The 17,326-nt window shown below is 41.5% G+C and overlaps 1 protein-coding gene across 11 annotated transcripts in view; it reads left to right on the top strand.

Moving 5' to 3' along the window:
- The window catches only part of TP53BP1 (tumor protein p53 binding protein 1), a 124,199-nt gene that overhangs the window by 93,763 nt on the left and 13,110 nt on the right, over positions 1-17,326 (top strand). For all 11 annotated transcript variants that reach the window (XM_074393754.1, XM_010339553.2, XM_074393753.1 and 8 more), the window contains 5 exons: positions 4,880-5,032; positions 11,281-11,552; positions 12,215-12,364; positions 12,663-13,093; positions 16,894-17,085. In XM_074393754.1, the coding sequence (XP_074249855.1) occupies positions 4,880-5,032; positions 11,281-11,552; positions 12,215-12,364; positions 12,663-13,093; positions 16,894-17,085 (1,198 nt within the window). The remainder of the gene's footprint in view (positions 1-4,879; positions 5,033-11,280; positions 11,553-12,214; positions 12,365-12,662; positions 13,094-16,893; positions 17,086-17,326) is intronic.

The raw sequence follows: 17,326 nt of genomic DNA on the forward strand, positions 1-17,326 counted from the left end.
CTCAGAGACTTTTAAGTTGTGGCATGTCTACCTAATGACAGTTCTTGACAGTTTTATATAGAACAACGGTTATAAGACAAAAACGACTTTTCCAAGCTACAGATATGGTAATGATATTGTGGGTAGCTACAGCCAGTAGTCTTTGAGGGAAAATGTAGTATTGTTAGAGTTTTTTTAGATAGGTCTTTAGTGGAGAAGAAAGCCGGAGATCAGCTTGGGTCCTGTAATATTCTTCTACATTCATTCTTTTCCTTCTCCATTATTTTTTATCTTCCCCTCTAACCATCAGATGTAATTTTCTCTCCCTTAAGTCTATTTCATTGTGGTTCTCGGAATTCAGAGAGTAGAAAGTAACGGGGAAAGAAGCAGCACCGAGAACAGTGTATTTCAGTATTTGAAACAGAAAGAACAGGAACAGGAATAGAGAGAGAGAGATAGGGAAAAGTCCCCAGGTGACTGGAAAGTGCAGAAGAGGGGCTAGACTACAAGCTAATCGGAGGAAAAGGATTAGGGCTGATGAAAGTGAGGCTGGAAGAATATCAGGTTCCAGGGAACAGAGTAGGGAAGTATGGGTACCAGTAGAAATTAAGTAGGTGGCTGTGTGTGCTGGCACACGTCTGTAATCCCCGCACTTTCGGAGGCCCAGGTGGGAGGATTACTTGAGCCCAGGAGTTTGAGACTATCCTGGGCAACATAGTGAGACTTTGTCTCTTTTTTTTTTTTTTTTTTTTGAGACGGAGTTTTGCTCTTATTACCTAGGCTGGAGTGCGATGGCGCGATCTCGGCTCACCGCAACCTCTGCCTCCTGGGTTCAGGCAATTCTCCTGCCTCAGCCTCCTGAGTAGCTGGGGTTACAGGCACGCGCCACCATGCCCAGCTAATTTTTTGCATTTTTAGTAGAGACGGGGTTTTACCATGTGGACCAGGATGGTCTCGATCTCGTGACCTCGTGATCCACCCGCCTAGGCCTCCCAAAGTGCTGGGATTACAGGCTTGAGCCACCGCGCCTGGCCCTTGAAACTTTGTCTCTTAAAAAAAAAATTGAGTAGATAAAAATAAGTGGTAGAAATGTATGTGCTAACAAATATGTAGAAGTTCACAACATATTATTGAATGGCAAAGTAGGATTTACGGCAGAGAAAATTTGGAAGTTACTAGTTAACAGTAGTCTCCGCTTATCACTGGTTTCTTTTTCTGTGATTTTAGTTGCCCATGATTAGCTGCAGTCCAAAAATACTAAATGTAAAATTATAGAAATAATAAGTTTTAAATTGTGTGCTGTTCTCAATAATGTGTTAAAATCAAGTGCTGTCCCTCTTAGTTCTGGTGAGGATATGAATGCTCCCTTTTTCCAGCATATCCATGCTGTATATGCTCCCTGCCTGTTAATGACTTAGTAGCCATTGTGGTTATCAGATTAACTATCACGCTATTGCAGTGCTTGCCTTCAAGTAACCTTTGTTTTACTTTTTCCCCCAAAGTTTGAGAGTAGTGATGTTGACAGTCTGAATATGCCAGAAAAGTCGTAAAGTGCTTCCTTTAAGTGAAAAGGTAAAAGGTCTTAATAAGGAAAGAAAAAAAATCATATGCTGAAGTTACTAAAATGTATGATAAGAACATATCTATCCATGAAATTATGAACAGTGTATTGTTAAAGTTTATTTCATTATTAGTTATTAATCTCTTTCTGTGCTTGATTCATAAATATGTCTGTATGTATAGGAAGAAACATAGTGTATAGGGTTCGGTATTATCTGCAGTTTCAGGCATCCACTGGGGGTTTTGGCAAATTTCTCCCTCAGATAAAGGAGATACTGTAGTGGTCAAATTGCCTTTTCAGTTGCTGTGGTAGATTATCTTCATTTGGGATCTACTTAGGAAATCTTCACTATCGATGTATCACTTATTCTGATTTTCCAAGTTGTTTGTTTTATAAAAACAGAATAGTTTTTATTTATTGAACACCTGTGGCATATGAGCATTGTGCTCAAACACAATGGCAAATTTTATGTTATACAGATTTTACCATAATAAAAATATATAGATGATGCATGGAGTAACAGAAATTGAAATTGGTGTGCCATCTTTTGAAGAGAGAGTAGCAAATGAGAAAGGCTGTATGCAAGTTTTCCAGGTGTCACTGCTTTTTAAAAATGCCCTTCAGTGTAGGCAGGACATAGGCCAGTGCTAGTAGAAAAGCATAAGCAGCCAACTTTGACACTCCTGAAATTTTCATTTGTATGTCAAAATGGACATGAAACCAGGTTTCCTGTGAAGGGAAAGTATGGTTTAATTTTAATTTTGTTTCCTTCCCTTAATGGTGATATGATCATCAACTTATTTATTTTACAGACACCTCTTTTCAGAAGACTATTTGAAGAGAGGAAGCATAGCTTTCTTTTTACCTATCCCCTTTACCTTTGCTTTTTATTCTCTCAGACATGCTTAAGTCTCTCTCTTGAAGTGATCATTCATATGGCTGTTGTAATTGTAATAATGCAGGGTAGCTTCTTGGCCGCATTTCAAGGGATATGTAAAGCACTGAAACCTTTTAGACTGACTTTCTCTTTAGTTGGGGAATAGTTGTATTGTGTGTTTAGGAAGGAAGTTCAGGCTGTCATAGTTCTCATGGGTGGGCATCCTGATGATTGAGGTGGAACAGACCTGTGCTTTAACCATTCTTAAGACACAGTTGTGTATGTAGAAGTGTTTTTTGTTTTTTTTTTTTTTGAGACAGTCTCCCCCTATTGTCCAGGCTGGAGTGCAGTGGCGTGACCTCGGCTCACTGCAACCTCCACCTCCCAGGTTCAGGTGATTCTCCTGCCTCAGCCCCTTGAGTAGCTGGGATTACAGGTGCATGCCACCATGCTTGGCTAATTTTTTGTATCTTTAGTGGAGACGGGGTTTCACCATGTTGGCCAGGTTGGTCTCAAAAGCCTGACCTTGTGATCTGCCCGCCTGGGCCTCCCAAAGTGGTGGGATTACAGGCGTGAGCCACCACACCCAGCCATATGTAGAAGTATTTGAAAGAATTGGATGAGTAGCATTCCATGCCTTTGATATTATTTATAACTATTCACATAATTTTCATATCTCCATTTTAGTAAATATTTCACCTCTGCCTGTTTCCAAGTTGAGATTGGAGTGGGGATTATTCATACCAATTACTGAAAGCTTTTCATAAATTACTACCACATGTCAGAAAAAAATGCAGAATTACCATTATTGCATTTTTGGCTACTTTGATATTGAATGCTGAAAGTAAAATCATCCTACCATAGGGGAGATAAGGTGAGAGACAGAAGTGTGCGTTTTCTTTTCAGAATTACAGAGCCAATGGGATGTAAGAGGGAGGGAAAAAATGTGATATAGTTGTTATTAGAAAGCATTTATTTTTTTCAGAAATACAAGACTGAAATTCTAGCACTTTTTATCAGCCTCAGGAAGGTTCTAGGTCATAAAGGCTGAAAGTCCCAAACTAACTAATGATTAGAGGTGGTAAATACGGCTTTAAGATTTAATTTGCTAAGAAGTTATCTTTTAAAAATTACCCAGATCTGACTAAAGCATGAACTCAGGCTGCCTGTAAATAGAAAATTATGAACAAGAAATAATGAATCTGGATGCTATATTGGTTAAATCAGTTATCCTTTTGAATAGCAGTAGTTATTAGTTTGTTGTGTTTTTGTAAATCAGAAATAGTGCATTTGAAGTTCTTCAGAAGTATTGAATCAATTATACCTGTCCTGAACTTTCCAGCAGTGATTTGTCTACTGTAGTACCTGGCACCCTTAAGTTGTTCGATAAATATTTGCTTAATGTTTTTTGAGTGAAAGAAGTGCCGTCCCCCTAAGTAATATTATTTAATAGTTATAATAAAAATATAGGGTCTTATTTAGCCCTATGTTATTCTTGTAGTAGAACTGGATATAAAATCTTAATTTGCAATTTTTTCCATTTCTGGACACTAGCTCAACTTTTTAGCCATAATCTGTTCCTTGGGGTAGATGAAATATTTTATATTTAATTCTTTTTGTGTGTTTGTTTTTGAAATGGAGTCTTGCTCTGTCACCCAGGCTGGAGTGCAGTGGCACTATCTTGGCCCATTGCAACCTCCGCCTCCTGGGTTCAAGCGATTCTCCTGCCTCAGCCTCCCAAGTAGCTGGGATTACAGGCACCTGCCACCACACCCAGCTAATTTTTTGCATTTTTAGTAGAGACAGGGTTTCACCATATTGGCCAGGCTGGTCTTGAACTCCTGACGTTGTGATCCGCCCACTTTGGCCTCCCAAAGTCCTGGGATTACAGGCGTGAGCCACCACGCCCAGCCAAAATAATTTATATTTAATTCTAGGAGAGATCAGTGTATATTGTTTTAGGTAATAAACTGTGGTTTTCACTTTAATACAGGAAAAACAGATAAACTGAGATTAACAGATAAATCATTATGGTTTTATGTAAAGGAATAAAGAGTGCCTACCTTTTCTCTAAACAGCTATTGCAAATGTAAAGTGTAAACTTGTTTGCTAATTTGCAAGGTAGCATCAAAAGTAGAAGTATAGTTTAATTAAAACTAACGAACTTTTAGGGCCCAAAGGTTCGTGTAAATGTTTGTAGATATAAGTACTAGATGTAATGAGTTTGATTTAGACAGAAATAGGTCATTTTAGGTGATGCTCATACAAACTTTTCTTAGCCTCTGGCTATACAGCTGATCTATCCCTGGTCTTATTTATAGGTGGTTAAAACAAAACAGTTGGAAGATTCTGTTACACTAGATTCATGGACTCTGGAAACATTTTTCATTATAAAACATTCGGTTGTGATTTTGACAGCTTGCAGTGAGACCTGTGCTTATGTTTTGTGTCTTCTGTCACAGGGAGAAGAAGAGTTTGATATGCCTCAGCCTCCACATGGCCATGTCTTGCATCGTCACATGAGAACAATCCGGGAAGTACGCACACTTGTCACTCGTGTCATTACAGATGTGTATTATGTGGATGGAACAGAAGTAGAAAGAAAAGTAACTGAGGTAATATATACTCTGAGTCTGTGTGGCAAATTAATCCCTCCCTCCCTCTCTCCCTCCCTCCTTCCTTCCTTCCTTCCTTCCTTCCTTCCTTCCTTCCTTCCTTCCTTCAGTCTCACTTTGTCACCTAGACTAAAGAGCAGTGGCTTGATTTTGTCTCACTGCAGGCTGCTCAAGTGATCCTCCTGCCTCAGCTTCCCTTGTAGTTGGTTCTGCAGGCACAAACCATCATGACTGGCTAGTTTTGTTTGTTTTTTGGAGGGACAAGGTCTCACTGTGTTGCCCAGGCTGGTCTTGTACTCCTATGCTCAAGCAATCCTTCACCTTTGGCTTCCCAAAATGCTAGGATTATAGGCTTGAGCCACTGCCCTGGCCCCACATTTCTTTCTGCTGAAAAATCCCCTTTTCTTGTGCAACAATTTGTTAACATCAATTTATTAGCAGAGATAGAGAAACAGGGTTAGAAATTAGAGTTCTTGCTTTCTAAAGCTTTCTCCAACTATGGGTTTGCTGTTTGACCATTGGTTAGTTATTTGACAAGTCCCATCATGCTTTCCTTTTCTGTAAAGAATACATCTTAATCTCTGTAAATCTCTCTCATGTATAAAGATTGTATGTATTTAAATCCTTAGAAACTCAAATGAAGTTTAGAACACTCTGTTTATCTACCTGTGTTTCCTCACATATTTTCATGTCTACTCATTCTGTTCTTTCTTTGTCACTGTGTGTGTTCGTGGACCTGTTGGTAAGAAATGCACCTTTATTTTTTAGTGGGATTCATTATAGACTCATTACAAATGTCAACACAATATTGGCATTTAGTGACTATTTGTTATATTGAATAGCATAATATGCTGACTTTGTTTATATCTAATAATGAGAGAGATTAGGCAGATTTTTCTAGAATTAAAGATCTGGGACCTTTGTTGGTGTACATTAAGATCTGGAACCATTTTACTAATTGGTAAGAGGATGCACAGATATTTTCTTTCTTCTTTTGAGACAAAGTCTCACTTTGTTGCCAGGCTGGAGTGCACTGGCACAATTTTGGCTCACTGCAACCTCTGCCTCCAAGGTTCAAGTGATTCTCCACCTTAGCCTCCCGAGTAGCTGGGATCACAGGCATGCACCACCACGTGCAACTAATTGTATTTTTGGTAGACATGGGGTTTCACCATGTTGGCCAGGATGGTCTCGATCTCCTAACCTTGTGACCCAGCCACCTCGGCCTTCCAAATTGCTGTGATTACAGGTGTGAGCCACCGTACCTGACCTTTTTTTTCTTTTTTTGAGATGGAGTCTTGCTCTGTCACCCAGGCTAGAGTACAATGGTACAGTCTCAGCTCATTGCAACTTCTGCCTCCTGGGTTCAAATGATTCTCCTGCCTCAGTTTCCTGAGTATCTGGGATTACAGGCAACCGCCATTGCACCTGGCTAATATTTTTTTTGGCGGGGGACAGAGTCTTGCTCTGTCATCAGGTGCCAGGCTAGAGTGCAGTGGTGTGATCTTGGCTCACTGCAACCTCCGTCTCCTGGGTTCAAGCAATTCTCCTGCCTCAGCCTCCCAAGTAGCTGCGACTACAGGCACACCACACCAGCTAATTTTTGTATTTTAGTAGAGACAGGGTTTCGCCATGTTGTCCAGGATGGTGTCAATCTCTTGACCTTGTGATCTGCCCACCTTGGCTTCCCAAAGTGCTGGGATTACAGGTGTGAGCCACCACGCCCAGCCATTTTTTGTATTTTTAGTAGAGATGGGGTTTCACCATATTGGCCAGGCTGGTCCTGAACTCCTGACTTCATGATCCACCTGCCTCACCTCCCAAAGTGTTGGGATTACAGGTATGAGCCACTGCACCTGGCAAGGCACAGATATTCTTTCTTTACCCAGATACTTTAATTCTGTCTGCTGCCCATGTAGGAGGTTGTACTCAGGGAGAGTTAAACTCTAGTATATAGTTGTATTAAATAGAATGTATAATTGCTGTTATTCAGCGGACTCTTGTGGCCCTCATGTCAGATAACATTTGAGGTTAGTTTGAGGAATTGTTTGTTGTTTGTTTTATTATACAGAGATAATTCAGATTTCATTGGTTTTATAGGCACTCATTTGAGAAATTGTTTTTTATTCCTTTTTTTTTTTTTTTTTTTTCTTTTTTGAGACAGAGTCTTGCTCTGTTGCCCAGCGGCCTAATCTTGGCCTACTGCAACCTCCGTCTCCTGGGTTCAAGTGATTGTCCTGCCTTAGCCTCCTCTCAGCTGGGATTATAGGCATATGCCACCACGCCCAGGTAATTTTTGTATTTGTAGTAGAAACGGGATTTCACCATGTTGGCCAGGCTGGTCTTGAACTCCTGACCTCAAGTGATCTGCCTCGGCCTCCTAAAGTGCTGGGATTACAGGCTTGAGCCACTGCGCCCAGCCTGTTTTTTTTCTTTATTTGTGTATTCCAAATCCCAGAAATATTTCTTTTAAAATACTCCTTTATTTTCATTTTTTAATGTTTTAAAAACATTTTTATTCATGTTATTACTATTTTGGAGCATTATGAAAAGCAATTTGCTTTTCATGAAAATTTTTGTAACTTTTATAGTCCATATTAAACTGTGTCTAGCACACGACATTTAGTGTTAAACATATTACTTTATTTCTTAAAATGTATTTTTAATTTTTATTTATTTTTAATTGTATTTTTTATTTTTATGTTTGGAGATAGGGTCTTGCTCTTTTGCCCAGGCTGGAGTGCAGTGGTGCTATCACGGCTCACTGTAGCCTTGACCTCCTGGGCTCAAAGGAGTCTCCCACCTCAGCCTTCTGAGTAGCTGGGACCATAGGTGCACACCACCGCACCTGCTAATTTTTGTATTTTTTGTGGAGATGGGGTTTCACTACGTTGTCCAGACTGATCTTGAACTCTTTGCTGAAACGATCTTCCTACCTTGGCCTTCCAAAGTGATGGGATTACAGTCATGAGCTACTGTGCCAGGCCCATTTAATATTTTATATGGTGCTTTCTAAAGTATATTTCTGGAAACAGCAGGCCTCTAGATAGTTTGATGGAGGGAAAAGGTTCCATGGTCATGAATAAGTTTGAAAAACACCAAATGCTCTCAGCCTGTCTTCTGTTGCTGTAACTAAACACCTGAGACTGGATAGTTTATAAATCAAAAAAATTTGTTTTTTAACAGTGTAGGAGGCTGGGAAGTCCAAGGTCAAGGGGCTACATCTGGTGAGGGCTTTCTGGAGAGGACTCTGAAGGGTCCCGAGGCAACACAGAGTATCACATTGCCAGGAAGCTTACAAAAGAGAACGAAAATAGTTTTTATAACAGACCCACTCTCATGATCACTAACCCACTCCTGTGATAACTCATTAATCCATTAGCTCATAATTCGTAGTTCATGAATGGACTAATCCATTCACGAGGGCAGAGCCCTTATGACTCAGTCACTTCTTAAAGGTCCTACTTCTTGATATTGTTACATTGAGTATTAAGTTTTAACATCTGTTTTGGAGAGGACAGATATTCAAACCATAGCATGCCATTAATCCCTGTCTCCACTAACATGGAAATTCACATGTTACCATGTTAAAGGTTCCAAGAAGTTCTATAGTTAGGATACCTATTTTATTCTGTTTAACCCAGCACTTCACAAACTTATATGACCATTAGCTTTTTTTAAAGTAATACCTGTTATTTCCCTATGGAAGATAGTTTGGGAAACACTACCATAATTAGATAAAATAATGATAGTGACTTAACATTTATTGAGCAAATACTATGTACCAGGCATTATTCTAAGCACTTTATTGAATTAACTTATTTAATCCTTACACCTATGCTATGAAGTAGATGCAGTTATTCTCATTTTGTAGATGTGGAAACAGAAGTATATCAAGTTAAAATAGGCCACTGAGAATGATGACAAGTAGGAATGGGGAAGGTAGAGAGGCTATGAAGCCAAGGTCTTCATGCATGAGAGAGGGTGATACAACTAGGGAAGGGGCGAGGATAGTTTTAAGAAAATGGCAAATAGTGGTTTTGAAGAAGAGGAGGTGGGGAAATAGAAATGATCTGTAAATGGCATTGGGGAGCAAGGAGGTATCTCGTCTCAGAATTCTTGAATGGAGTTTTGGCTGAAAGAAACTAGCCTCTGCTAGAAAGAGCTTTAGGAAATGTGAGATGTACTGGGGATATCTAGGATTCATTCACTGAAGGCAGAGAAGTGGAGAGAGGATCGTAGATTGTTTTGGAACTGTTGAATTTCAGGTGTTTGTGGTAAATTCAAGGGGAAGGCTTTAGTAGAAATTTGTATGAGCTGAATCATCATTGTATTCTTAGTAGATAGGTAAGGATGAGTGTGGTGAGACTGACCAGGGAAAGCGTGTGAGAGTGAGAAAAGGAATAAAATCAGAGTCCTGGGAAATACTGATTTTAAAGGAACATGCAGAGAAGGAGGAACTCAAAGAAGCATAAGTAGAAGTAGACAAAGAGGTAGACCAAAAGAAAGAAAAAATGATTTTATGGATTTTAAAGGAGGAGAGATTTTCGTGAAGAAAGGGATCAGAGATAATTATTTAATAATTTTACAGTATTATCTAAATGTGTATGTATGTGTGTCATTATATTCTGTCTCCCCATGGGGATTCTTTTTTTTTTTTTTTTTTTTGAGATGGAGTCTTGTCCAGACTGGATTGCAGTGGCACGATCTCAGCTCACTGCAAACTCTGCCTCTCAGGTTCACAAGTGATTTTCTTGCCTCAGCCTCTCAAGTAGCTGTTGAGAGGTTACTTGAGTATGCCACCATGTCTGTTTCTGGTTTTGTTTTTTTTTTAATTTTTTTAGTAGATATGTGGTTTTACCATGATGGCCAGACTGGTCTTGAACTCCTGACCTCAAGTGATCCATTTGCCTCTGCCTCCCAAAGTGCTGGGATTACAGGTGTGAGCCTCTGTGCCTGGCCTCCCAAAGGGGATTCTAAACTTTCTGAGGGAAGGGTCTTTCTTATATGTCTCCATATTCTCTCTGGCAATTAACATAATATTGTATGAACATTCTAGACTAGGAAGGCAGATGTGTCACACTCATGCTATAATTTCTCTATGCTGTGTCCATAGTGGATATTGCTGATTGGTCTTAGAATCTTTCTCGGCTGAGTCTGGGATTTAGTCTCAGAAGGCTTATTAAAACTGAGCACCAGGCAGCTACTACCAATTTGTTAAAGTAAGCATCTGAGATAAAGCCAGTTTGACTTTCTTGTGATCTATAGATACTTTTAACCTTCATTTTTCCAAATGGTAATACTATTTTAGCCTTTTTTTTTTTTTTTTTTTTTTTTTTTTTTTGAGACAGAGTCTCATACTATTGCCTAGGCTGAAGTGCAGTGGCATGATCACAGCTCACTGCAGGCTTGACTTCCAAGCTCAAGTGATCCTCCCACCTCAGCCTCCAAGTAGCAGGGACTATAGGCGTGCACTCCAACACCTGGCTGATATTTTTATTTTTTATAGAGACTGGTTCTCACTGTGTTGCCTAGGGTGGTTTCAAACTCCTGGACTCAAGCAGTCCTTCCGCCTTGGCCTCCCAAAGTGTTGGGATTACAGGTGCGAGCCACCACACTTGACCCCTTTTAGCCTGTTTTTGCTTGTACTTTTCTATTGCCTTGATCAGTTATTGAAAGCTAATGTCAAATAACTAATGTCAAAACATGTAATGCTGTCCACTGTTAATGAAGTACCTAGAAGGGCTCCTGACCATCATTTTCTCCTCTCACCTTTCTACTCCCCCCGCCACCTGTCTACCCGTGCCACCCTGTCTTCTCTCAGACAAGACATTACCTCTGTCTTCTGGGTTAGAATCCTTGGTGGTAGCCAGAGGTTGTGATCTTAGTTGTGAACTTATCCAATGAGAAGATAAATTCTTTCTTACCAATATAGTGCCATCTTTATTTTATATTTTATTCAGATACACCATAATCCCATTAGAATGAACAATTCTTACCCGAATCACCTGGGGGAGAGAGAAAAAAAGAACAGATCCTAAATGTTCAGTTCAGTGGCTTTTGAAAATTTTATGTAACCGCTACTCAAAACAGATACGGAACATTCCCATTATTCCAGAAAATCTCCTCCTGATTCTCAACCTTTTTGAATTATAATTTTGTGTCATTTGTAGGATTTTCCAGCTATCATATTAGCATTGTGTTATTGTGGCGTCTTTTAGCTTCTGTCTCCTATTTTTTTCTTGCAGGAGACTGAAGAGCCAATTGTAGAGTGTCAGGAGTGTGAAACTGAAGTTTCCCCTTCACAGACTGGGGGCTCCTCAGGTGACCTGGGGGATATCAGCTCCTTCTCCTCCAAGGCATCCAGCTTACACCGCACGTCAAGTGGGACAAGTCTCTCAGCTATGCACAGCAGTGGCAGCTCAGGGAGAGGAGCCGGACCACTCAAAGGGAAAACCAGCGGGACAGAACCCGCAGATTTTGCCTTACCCAGCTCCCGAGGAGGCCCAGGAAAACTGAGGTGCAGACAGGGTCTCCAGAGAGAGCCACAGCAGGGGCAGGGTTGCTGACATTTTAATATCACAGGAAAAGGGGAGTAATGGGAAATCCCCCATCCTCCATTCAAGATAAATCAAGTCCCCCGCCTCACTGTTTGTCCCCATCCTGTCTTGGGTTTGCATGGAAGTAGGGTGGAGCCCTGTGGGAGGTAGATTTCATTGGCTAAGAAGCCCCAGAGAAAAGGTAGATAACAGGGGAGGGGACTTCGGGAATGCTGGGTACATGTTTCCACCACAGCCTTTACAAGATTTACTTGGGAGTACAGGAGGTTTGGGATAGTAGCCCCAACTTAATGTATCCCCTAGCTTTTTGTTACTCTTTGCAGGTGTCCAGAGCCTAAAGTAGAGGAGAAGGCATAGCAGAAATGGGCGTGCTGTTAGTGCAGCAGTAGGAAGCTTTGTCAGAGGGAATCGACTTACAAGGAGGAGAATGTTCTTTACTTGTTATCCCACACTCCCCACTCCCTGGCTGAGATTTTGGTGGTGTGTGTGTGAACCAGCTTCCTGCTGCCCCAAAGGCTTAGCACATGTAGGCCTGTCATGTAGTCTAAGGGTCAAGGGGAGACTTTGTAAAGAAAAGATTCAGTAGCAGGTGCTATCAGACTAACTTGTCTTCATTCTCTAGTCCTAGAAAAGGGGTCAGTCAGACAGGGACGCCAGTGTGTGAGGAGGATGGCGATGCAGGCCTTGGCATCAGACAGGGAGGGAAGGCTCCAGTCACACCTCGTGGGCGCGGGCGAAGGGGCCGTCCACCTTCTCGGACCACTGGAACCAGGTACCTGGGTAGTGTGAAATATACTTAGTCTATTACTTGTTCAGAAAAAAAGGGAATAGAGAGAAGAGAGGGGAGTAGAGAGTTTGTGGGGTGTCAGGAGGGAGAAGAGGGGCTCATACTGACTGGGGAGTCATGAGGGATCAGAGTGAGGCCACAGAGAGACCAGGCTCATGCCTGTGATGCGGTTTTCAAAGAATGGGCTGAAGAGACTGATGGACAAAGGAGTGGGAAAATTTGTAGATAGGTACTTCTGTGTTCTTGTTCTCACTGGCTTCTCCTATCCCTTATCTCTCTTTAGAGAAACAGCTGTGCCTGGCCCCATGGGCATAGAGGACATTTCACCTAACTTGTCACCAGATGATAAATCCTTTAGCCGTGTCACGCCCCGAGTGTCAGACTCCACCAGACGAACAGACATGGGTGCTGGTGCTTTGCGTCGTAGCGACTCTCCAGAAATTCCTTTCCAGGCTGCTGCTGGCTCTTCTGAGGGCTTAGATGCCTCCTCTCCAGGGAACAGCTTTGTAGGGCTTCGTGTTGTAGCCAAGTGGTCCTCCAATGGCTATTTTTACTCTGGGAAAATCACACGAGATGTCGGAGCTGGGAAGTATAAATTGCTCTTTGATGATGGGTACGAGTGTGATGTGTTGGGCAAAGACATTCTCTTATGTGACCCCATCCCGCTGGACACTGAAGTCACAGCCCTCTCCGAGGATGAGTATTTCAGTGCAGGTAATGAGAGAAGCAGACTTTGTAGAGATTGTTTTGTGCCTTGGGGCAATACTCTGTTATGTTAGTAATTATCAAGACATTACTTCGTACTTTTCTGGGGTCCCCAAAGTCAGAGATTTTATTTGTACAAGACTGTTCACTCTTGCCACTTGCTTTTTGGTTTGTTCATTTATTTTTGATAAACTTATGTTAGAATATTTTAGATGATTTATAGAAAATTTGCAAAGTACAGAGTACTGCTAGTAAAAAGAGTTCCCGTATACCCCTCATCCAGTTTTCCCTATTGTTGACATCTGATGTTAGCATGGAACATTTGTTAAAACTAAAAAATCAACCTTGGTTCATTACTGTTAACACAACGTTAGACTTTATTTGGATTTCACTAGCTTTTCCATAATGTCCTTTTTCTCTTCCAGCATCCAGCGTTGCATTTAGTCATCCCATATCCTTTGGTCTTCTCTGATTTGTGGCAATTTCTCAGTATTTTGTTTCTCATGACCTTGACAATTTTGGGGCATCCTGGGCAGGTATTTTATAGAATTGCCCCTCAATTAGGGTTTGTCTAATGTTTTCTCAGTAGATTGGAGTTACGGCATATTTTTAAAAAAGAATGCCACAGAGATGCCTTGGCGTGGTAGCTCACACGTGTACTTCCAGCACTTTGGGAGGCCAAAGCAGGGGGATCACTTGAGGCCAGGAGTGGGAGACCAGCCTGAAACATAGTGAGACCCTGTCTCTCCTGAAAAAAAGGAAGGAACATAAATTATCTGGGCATGGAGGTACACGCCTGTAGTCCTAGCTACTCAGAAGGATGAGGCAGGTGGATTGCTTAAGCTCAGGAGTTCAAGGCTGCAGTGAGCTATGATCATGCCACTGTACTCCAGCCTGGACAACAGACTGAGACCCTGTCTCTTAAAAAGATATGCCACAGAGTGAAATGCCCTTCTCATATTATTATATAATGACCTGGGAGGGTTTGTGATAATGATGATATATCGACATGACATCACTGATGCTGTTAGTCTTCACCACTGGTTAAGGTATTTGCCAGATTTCTCCACTCTTTTTTTGTGACAGTGTCACTCACTGTGTTGCCCAGGCTAGAGTGCAGTGGTGCAATCTCGGCTCACTGCAAACTCAAGCTTTCTGGTACATGTGATTCTCCTGCCTCAGCTTCCCAAGTAGCTGGGATTACAGGTGTGCCCTACCACACCTGGCTAATTTTGGTATTTTTAGTAGAGATAGGGCTTTGCCATATTGGCAAGGCTGGTCTTGAACTCCTGAGCTCAGGTGATCTACCCGCCTTGGCCTCCCAAAGTGCTGGGATTGCAGGTGTAAGCCACTGTGCCTGGCATTCTATTCTCCACTTTAAAGTTAGTGTTTTTCCACACTCTCTTCTTTTTTAACACTTAACTACCTGCTTTGATTGGAACCCAGTAGATGAGTATGGCAGATATAATGAAATACTTTTGTTTAGGAAGAAGTTTTCAGTGCTGTGTCTGTATGCCTGCATATCTACCGCTTATTCTCTGGTTTGAAGAACGGTGCCTTTTCATTTTTGAAGTAGGTAGTACTGGTGATGGTGAGAGGTTTATGTTTGTTGTTAATGCTTCATGTGCTGGTTCTTTGAATATGCTGTCTCCTTTCTGTGAAATAATTTGAAGATACTTATTTGTGTTGAGTTTGTCATTTACAAACATCCTTCTGAGGACTTTTTGAACATAGATTAGGAAAAAAGGGGGAAAACTGGCTTTTTTTGTTGTTGTTGTTCTAAGACACAGTTATACTCTGCCTGCCAGGCTAGAGTGCAGTGGCATGATCTTAGCTCACTGCAACCTCTGCCTCCCAGGTTCAAGTGATTGTTCTGCCTCAACCTCCCGAGTAGCTGGGACTACAGATATGCGCCACCATGCCTAGCCTAATTTTTTTGTATTTTTAGTAGAGACGCGGTTTCACCATGTTGGCCAGGTTGGTCTCCAACTCCCAATCTCAACATAGCTGCCTGCCTCGGCCTCCCAAAGTGCTGAGATTACAGATGTGAGCCACTGCGCCTGGCCAAAAAATGGCTTTCTTTTTCTTTTCTTTTCTTTTTTTTTTTTTTGAGACAGAGCCTTGCTCTCTTGCACAGGCTGGAGTGTAATGACACAATCTGGGCTCACTGCAACTTCTGCCTCTGGAGTTCAAGTGTTTCTCCTGCCTTAGCCTCCCAAGTAGCTGGGATTACAGGTGCCCACCAGTATGCCTGGCTAATTTTTGTATTTTTAGTAGAGACAGGGTTTCACCATGTTGGTCAGGCTGGTCTTGAACTCCTGACCTCAAGCAATCCACCTGCCTCAGCCTCCTAAAGTGCTGGGATTACAGGTGTGAGCCACCACGCCTGGCCCAAAAAATGGCTTTCTATTGGAGTCCCTCCAGGCTTTCTTGTATTTGGAATCTTCTCAGTAGTTGCTGTTTGCCCCTTTGTTGATTATTATATGGGCCACTTCACCTTCTAGTTCTGGATAACATTGTTAGCTGTATGTGGAATCAGTTAGGAGTAGCACATGGATTTGGGTCTTTTACTGGGACTCATAGTTTGAATGTATCAGATACATTCATTCTTCTTCCAGGTGTAAAGCTACTCTTAGGGGTTCATATTTGCCCTTTTAAAGGCAGAGTTCTGTAACAGGAGTGAACTGTGGCAACAAGGTGTGGGGATTCTGTGTCCCATTTCTTGAGGCTGTTTGTTAATGTAAACACTAGACTGCTTCTAGTTCTAGTAGCTTTTCATTAGTATAAAGTATTTTGTTGGCCTTGGGCTTCTTTGTGATTTTGAGGGAGTCTTTGTGATTTAGTTTGGTGATAGACATTTAAGCTAGGAGATGAAAAAACCAGGGAAAAGGGAGTGATTCCAAAGGCTAGACAGAGAACCAAGGCTTGCTTTCTCTGTATTCTTTTCCTTGGGTGGGGTAGGCTCTGGGTTTCTTTTAGCTCTTCATTCAAGCACAGGCTAATGGGTGAGAAGAAATTGGACACTTCTGTTTATAGGAATGAAAAAATAATCATAGTAATGCCTTGTTTTTGTATAGTATGTGTGTGGGGGTGGGGGTTTGTGTGTGTATCTATAGCCGTAGTATGTGTGTGTGCTTTAAATTGTTTATTCATTGATAGAGAGGAAGTAGTGTTCTTTTTCACAGGATTAATAATAGGTACTGACCAAGATCACACAGTTTGGTGGCAGCAGAATTAGGCCTAGGCTCAGGTCTCCTGAATTCTAGCTTAATTTCCTTTTATATCCCACATTTTGTTCCTTCTAACATAAAGGCCTTATCGTCAGGTTCTGAATCAGAGCAAGAGCAGGAAAGTAGATAATAGGAAGATTAGGTAGGAGAGGCAGGATCTGTTTTTTTTTTCCTTTTCTTTGCTATCTCTAATTTTGCTGCATACACAGACAAAAAACACACACATACCATCTCTTAGAATGATGCCATTTTTCACCTACAGCTTAATTTAAGACTTACAACTCAGCCTCCCAGGGAACGAAGAAGGAAAGGTTTAGAAGTATAATGGAATTGTTAGGAAACCACATGCCATTTTTACTTCATGGAAATCATTTGAAAACCAGCAATCCATAATGGCTGTCCTAAGTGCTGCTATTGTTTGGGATTGACAGCTGAAATTTCTTTAAGTCCTAACTTCAATCCACTGTTGGATCTCTAAATTCTCTAACTCAGGCCTGCTTTGCAGAACCCTTGTGAGAGGGTGCTAAGGAGCCTAAGACCACAGCAAGCTGCTTTTATGTTTTCTGCCTCCCGCTCCAGGAGTGGTGAAAGGACATAGGAAGGAATCTGGGGAATTGTACTACAGCATTGAAAAAGAAGGCCAAAGAAAGTGGTATAAGCGAATGGCTGTCATCCTGTCCTTGGAGCAAGGAAACAGACTGAGAGAGCAGTATGGGCTTGGCCCCTATGAGGCAGTAACACCTCTCACAAAGGCAGCAGATATCAGCTTAGGTAAGACCTTTGTTTCCTGAACAGCTGCTTTTGGGCTTCTGTTCTGCTTACAGTGGGAGGAGTAGTTTCTGGACTGGTCAGTAATGTTTCCCTAACTTCTGTTATTCCTGTGTGTGGCTTATCAGATGGTTACGAGCTGTCATTTTCTAGAGCTACTGCCTTATCTGTTTCTTAGTACCACACAGAAAGTCCTTTGGGTTTTGCTGACCTCCTCAGTTCTTAGGGGACTAAACACATTCAT

The sequence above is a fragment of the Saimiri boliviensis genome, chromosome 2 (assembly GCF_048565385.1).
Source record: "Saimiri boliviensis isolate mSaiBol1 chromosome 2, mSaiBol1.pri, whole genome shotgun sequence".
In the NCBI taxonomy this organism is placed as follows: domain Eukaryota; kingdom Metazoa; phylum Chordata; class Mammalia; order Primates; family Cebidae; genus Saimiri; species Saimiri boliviensis.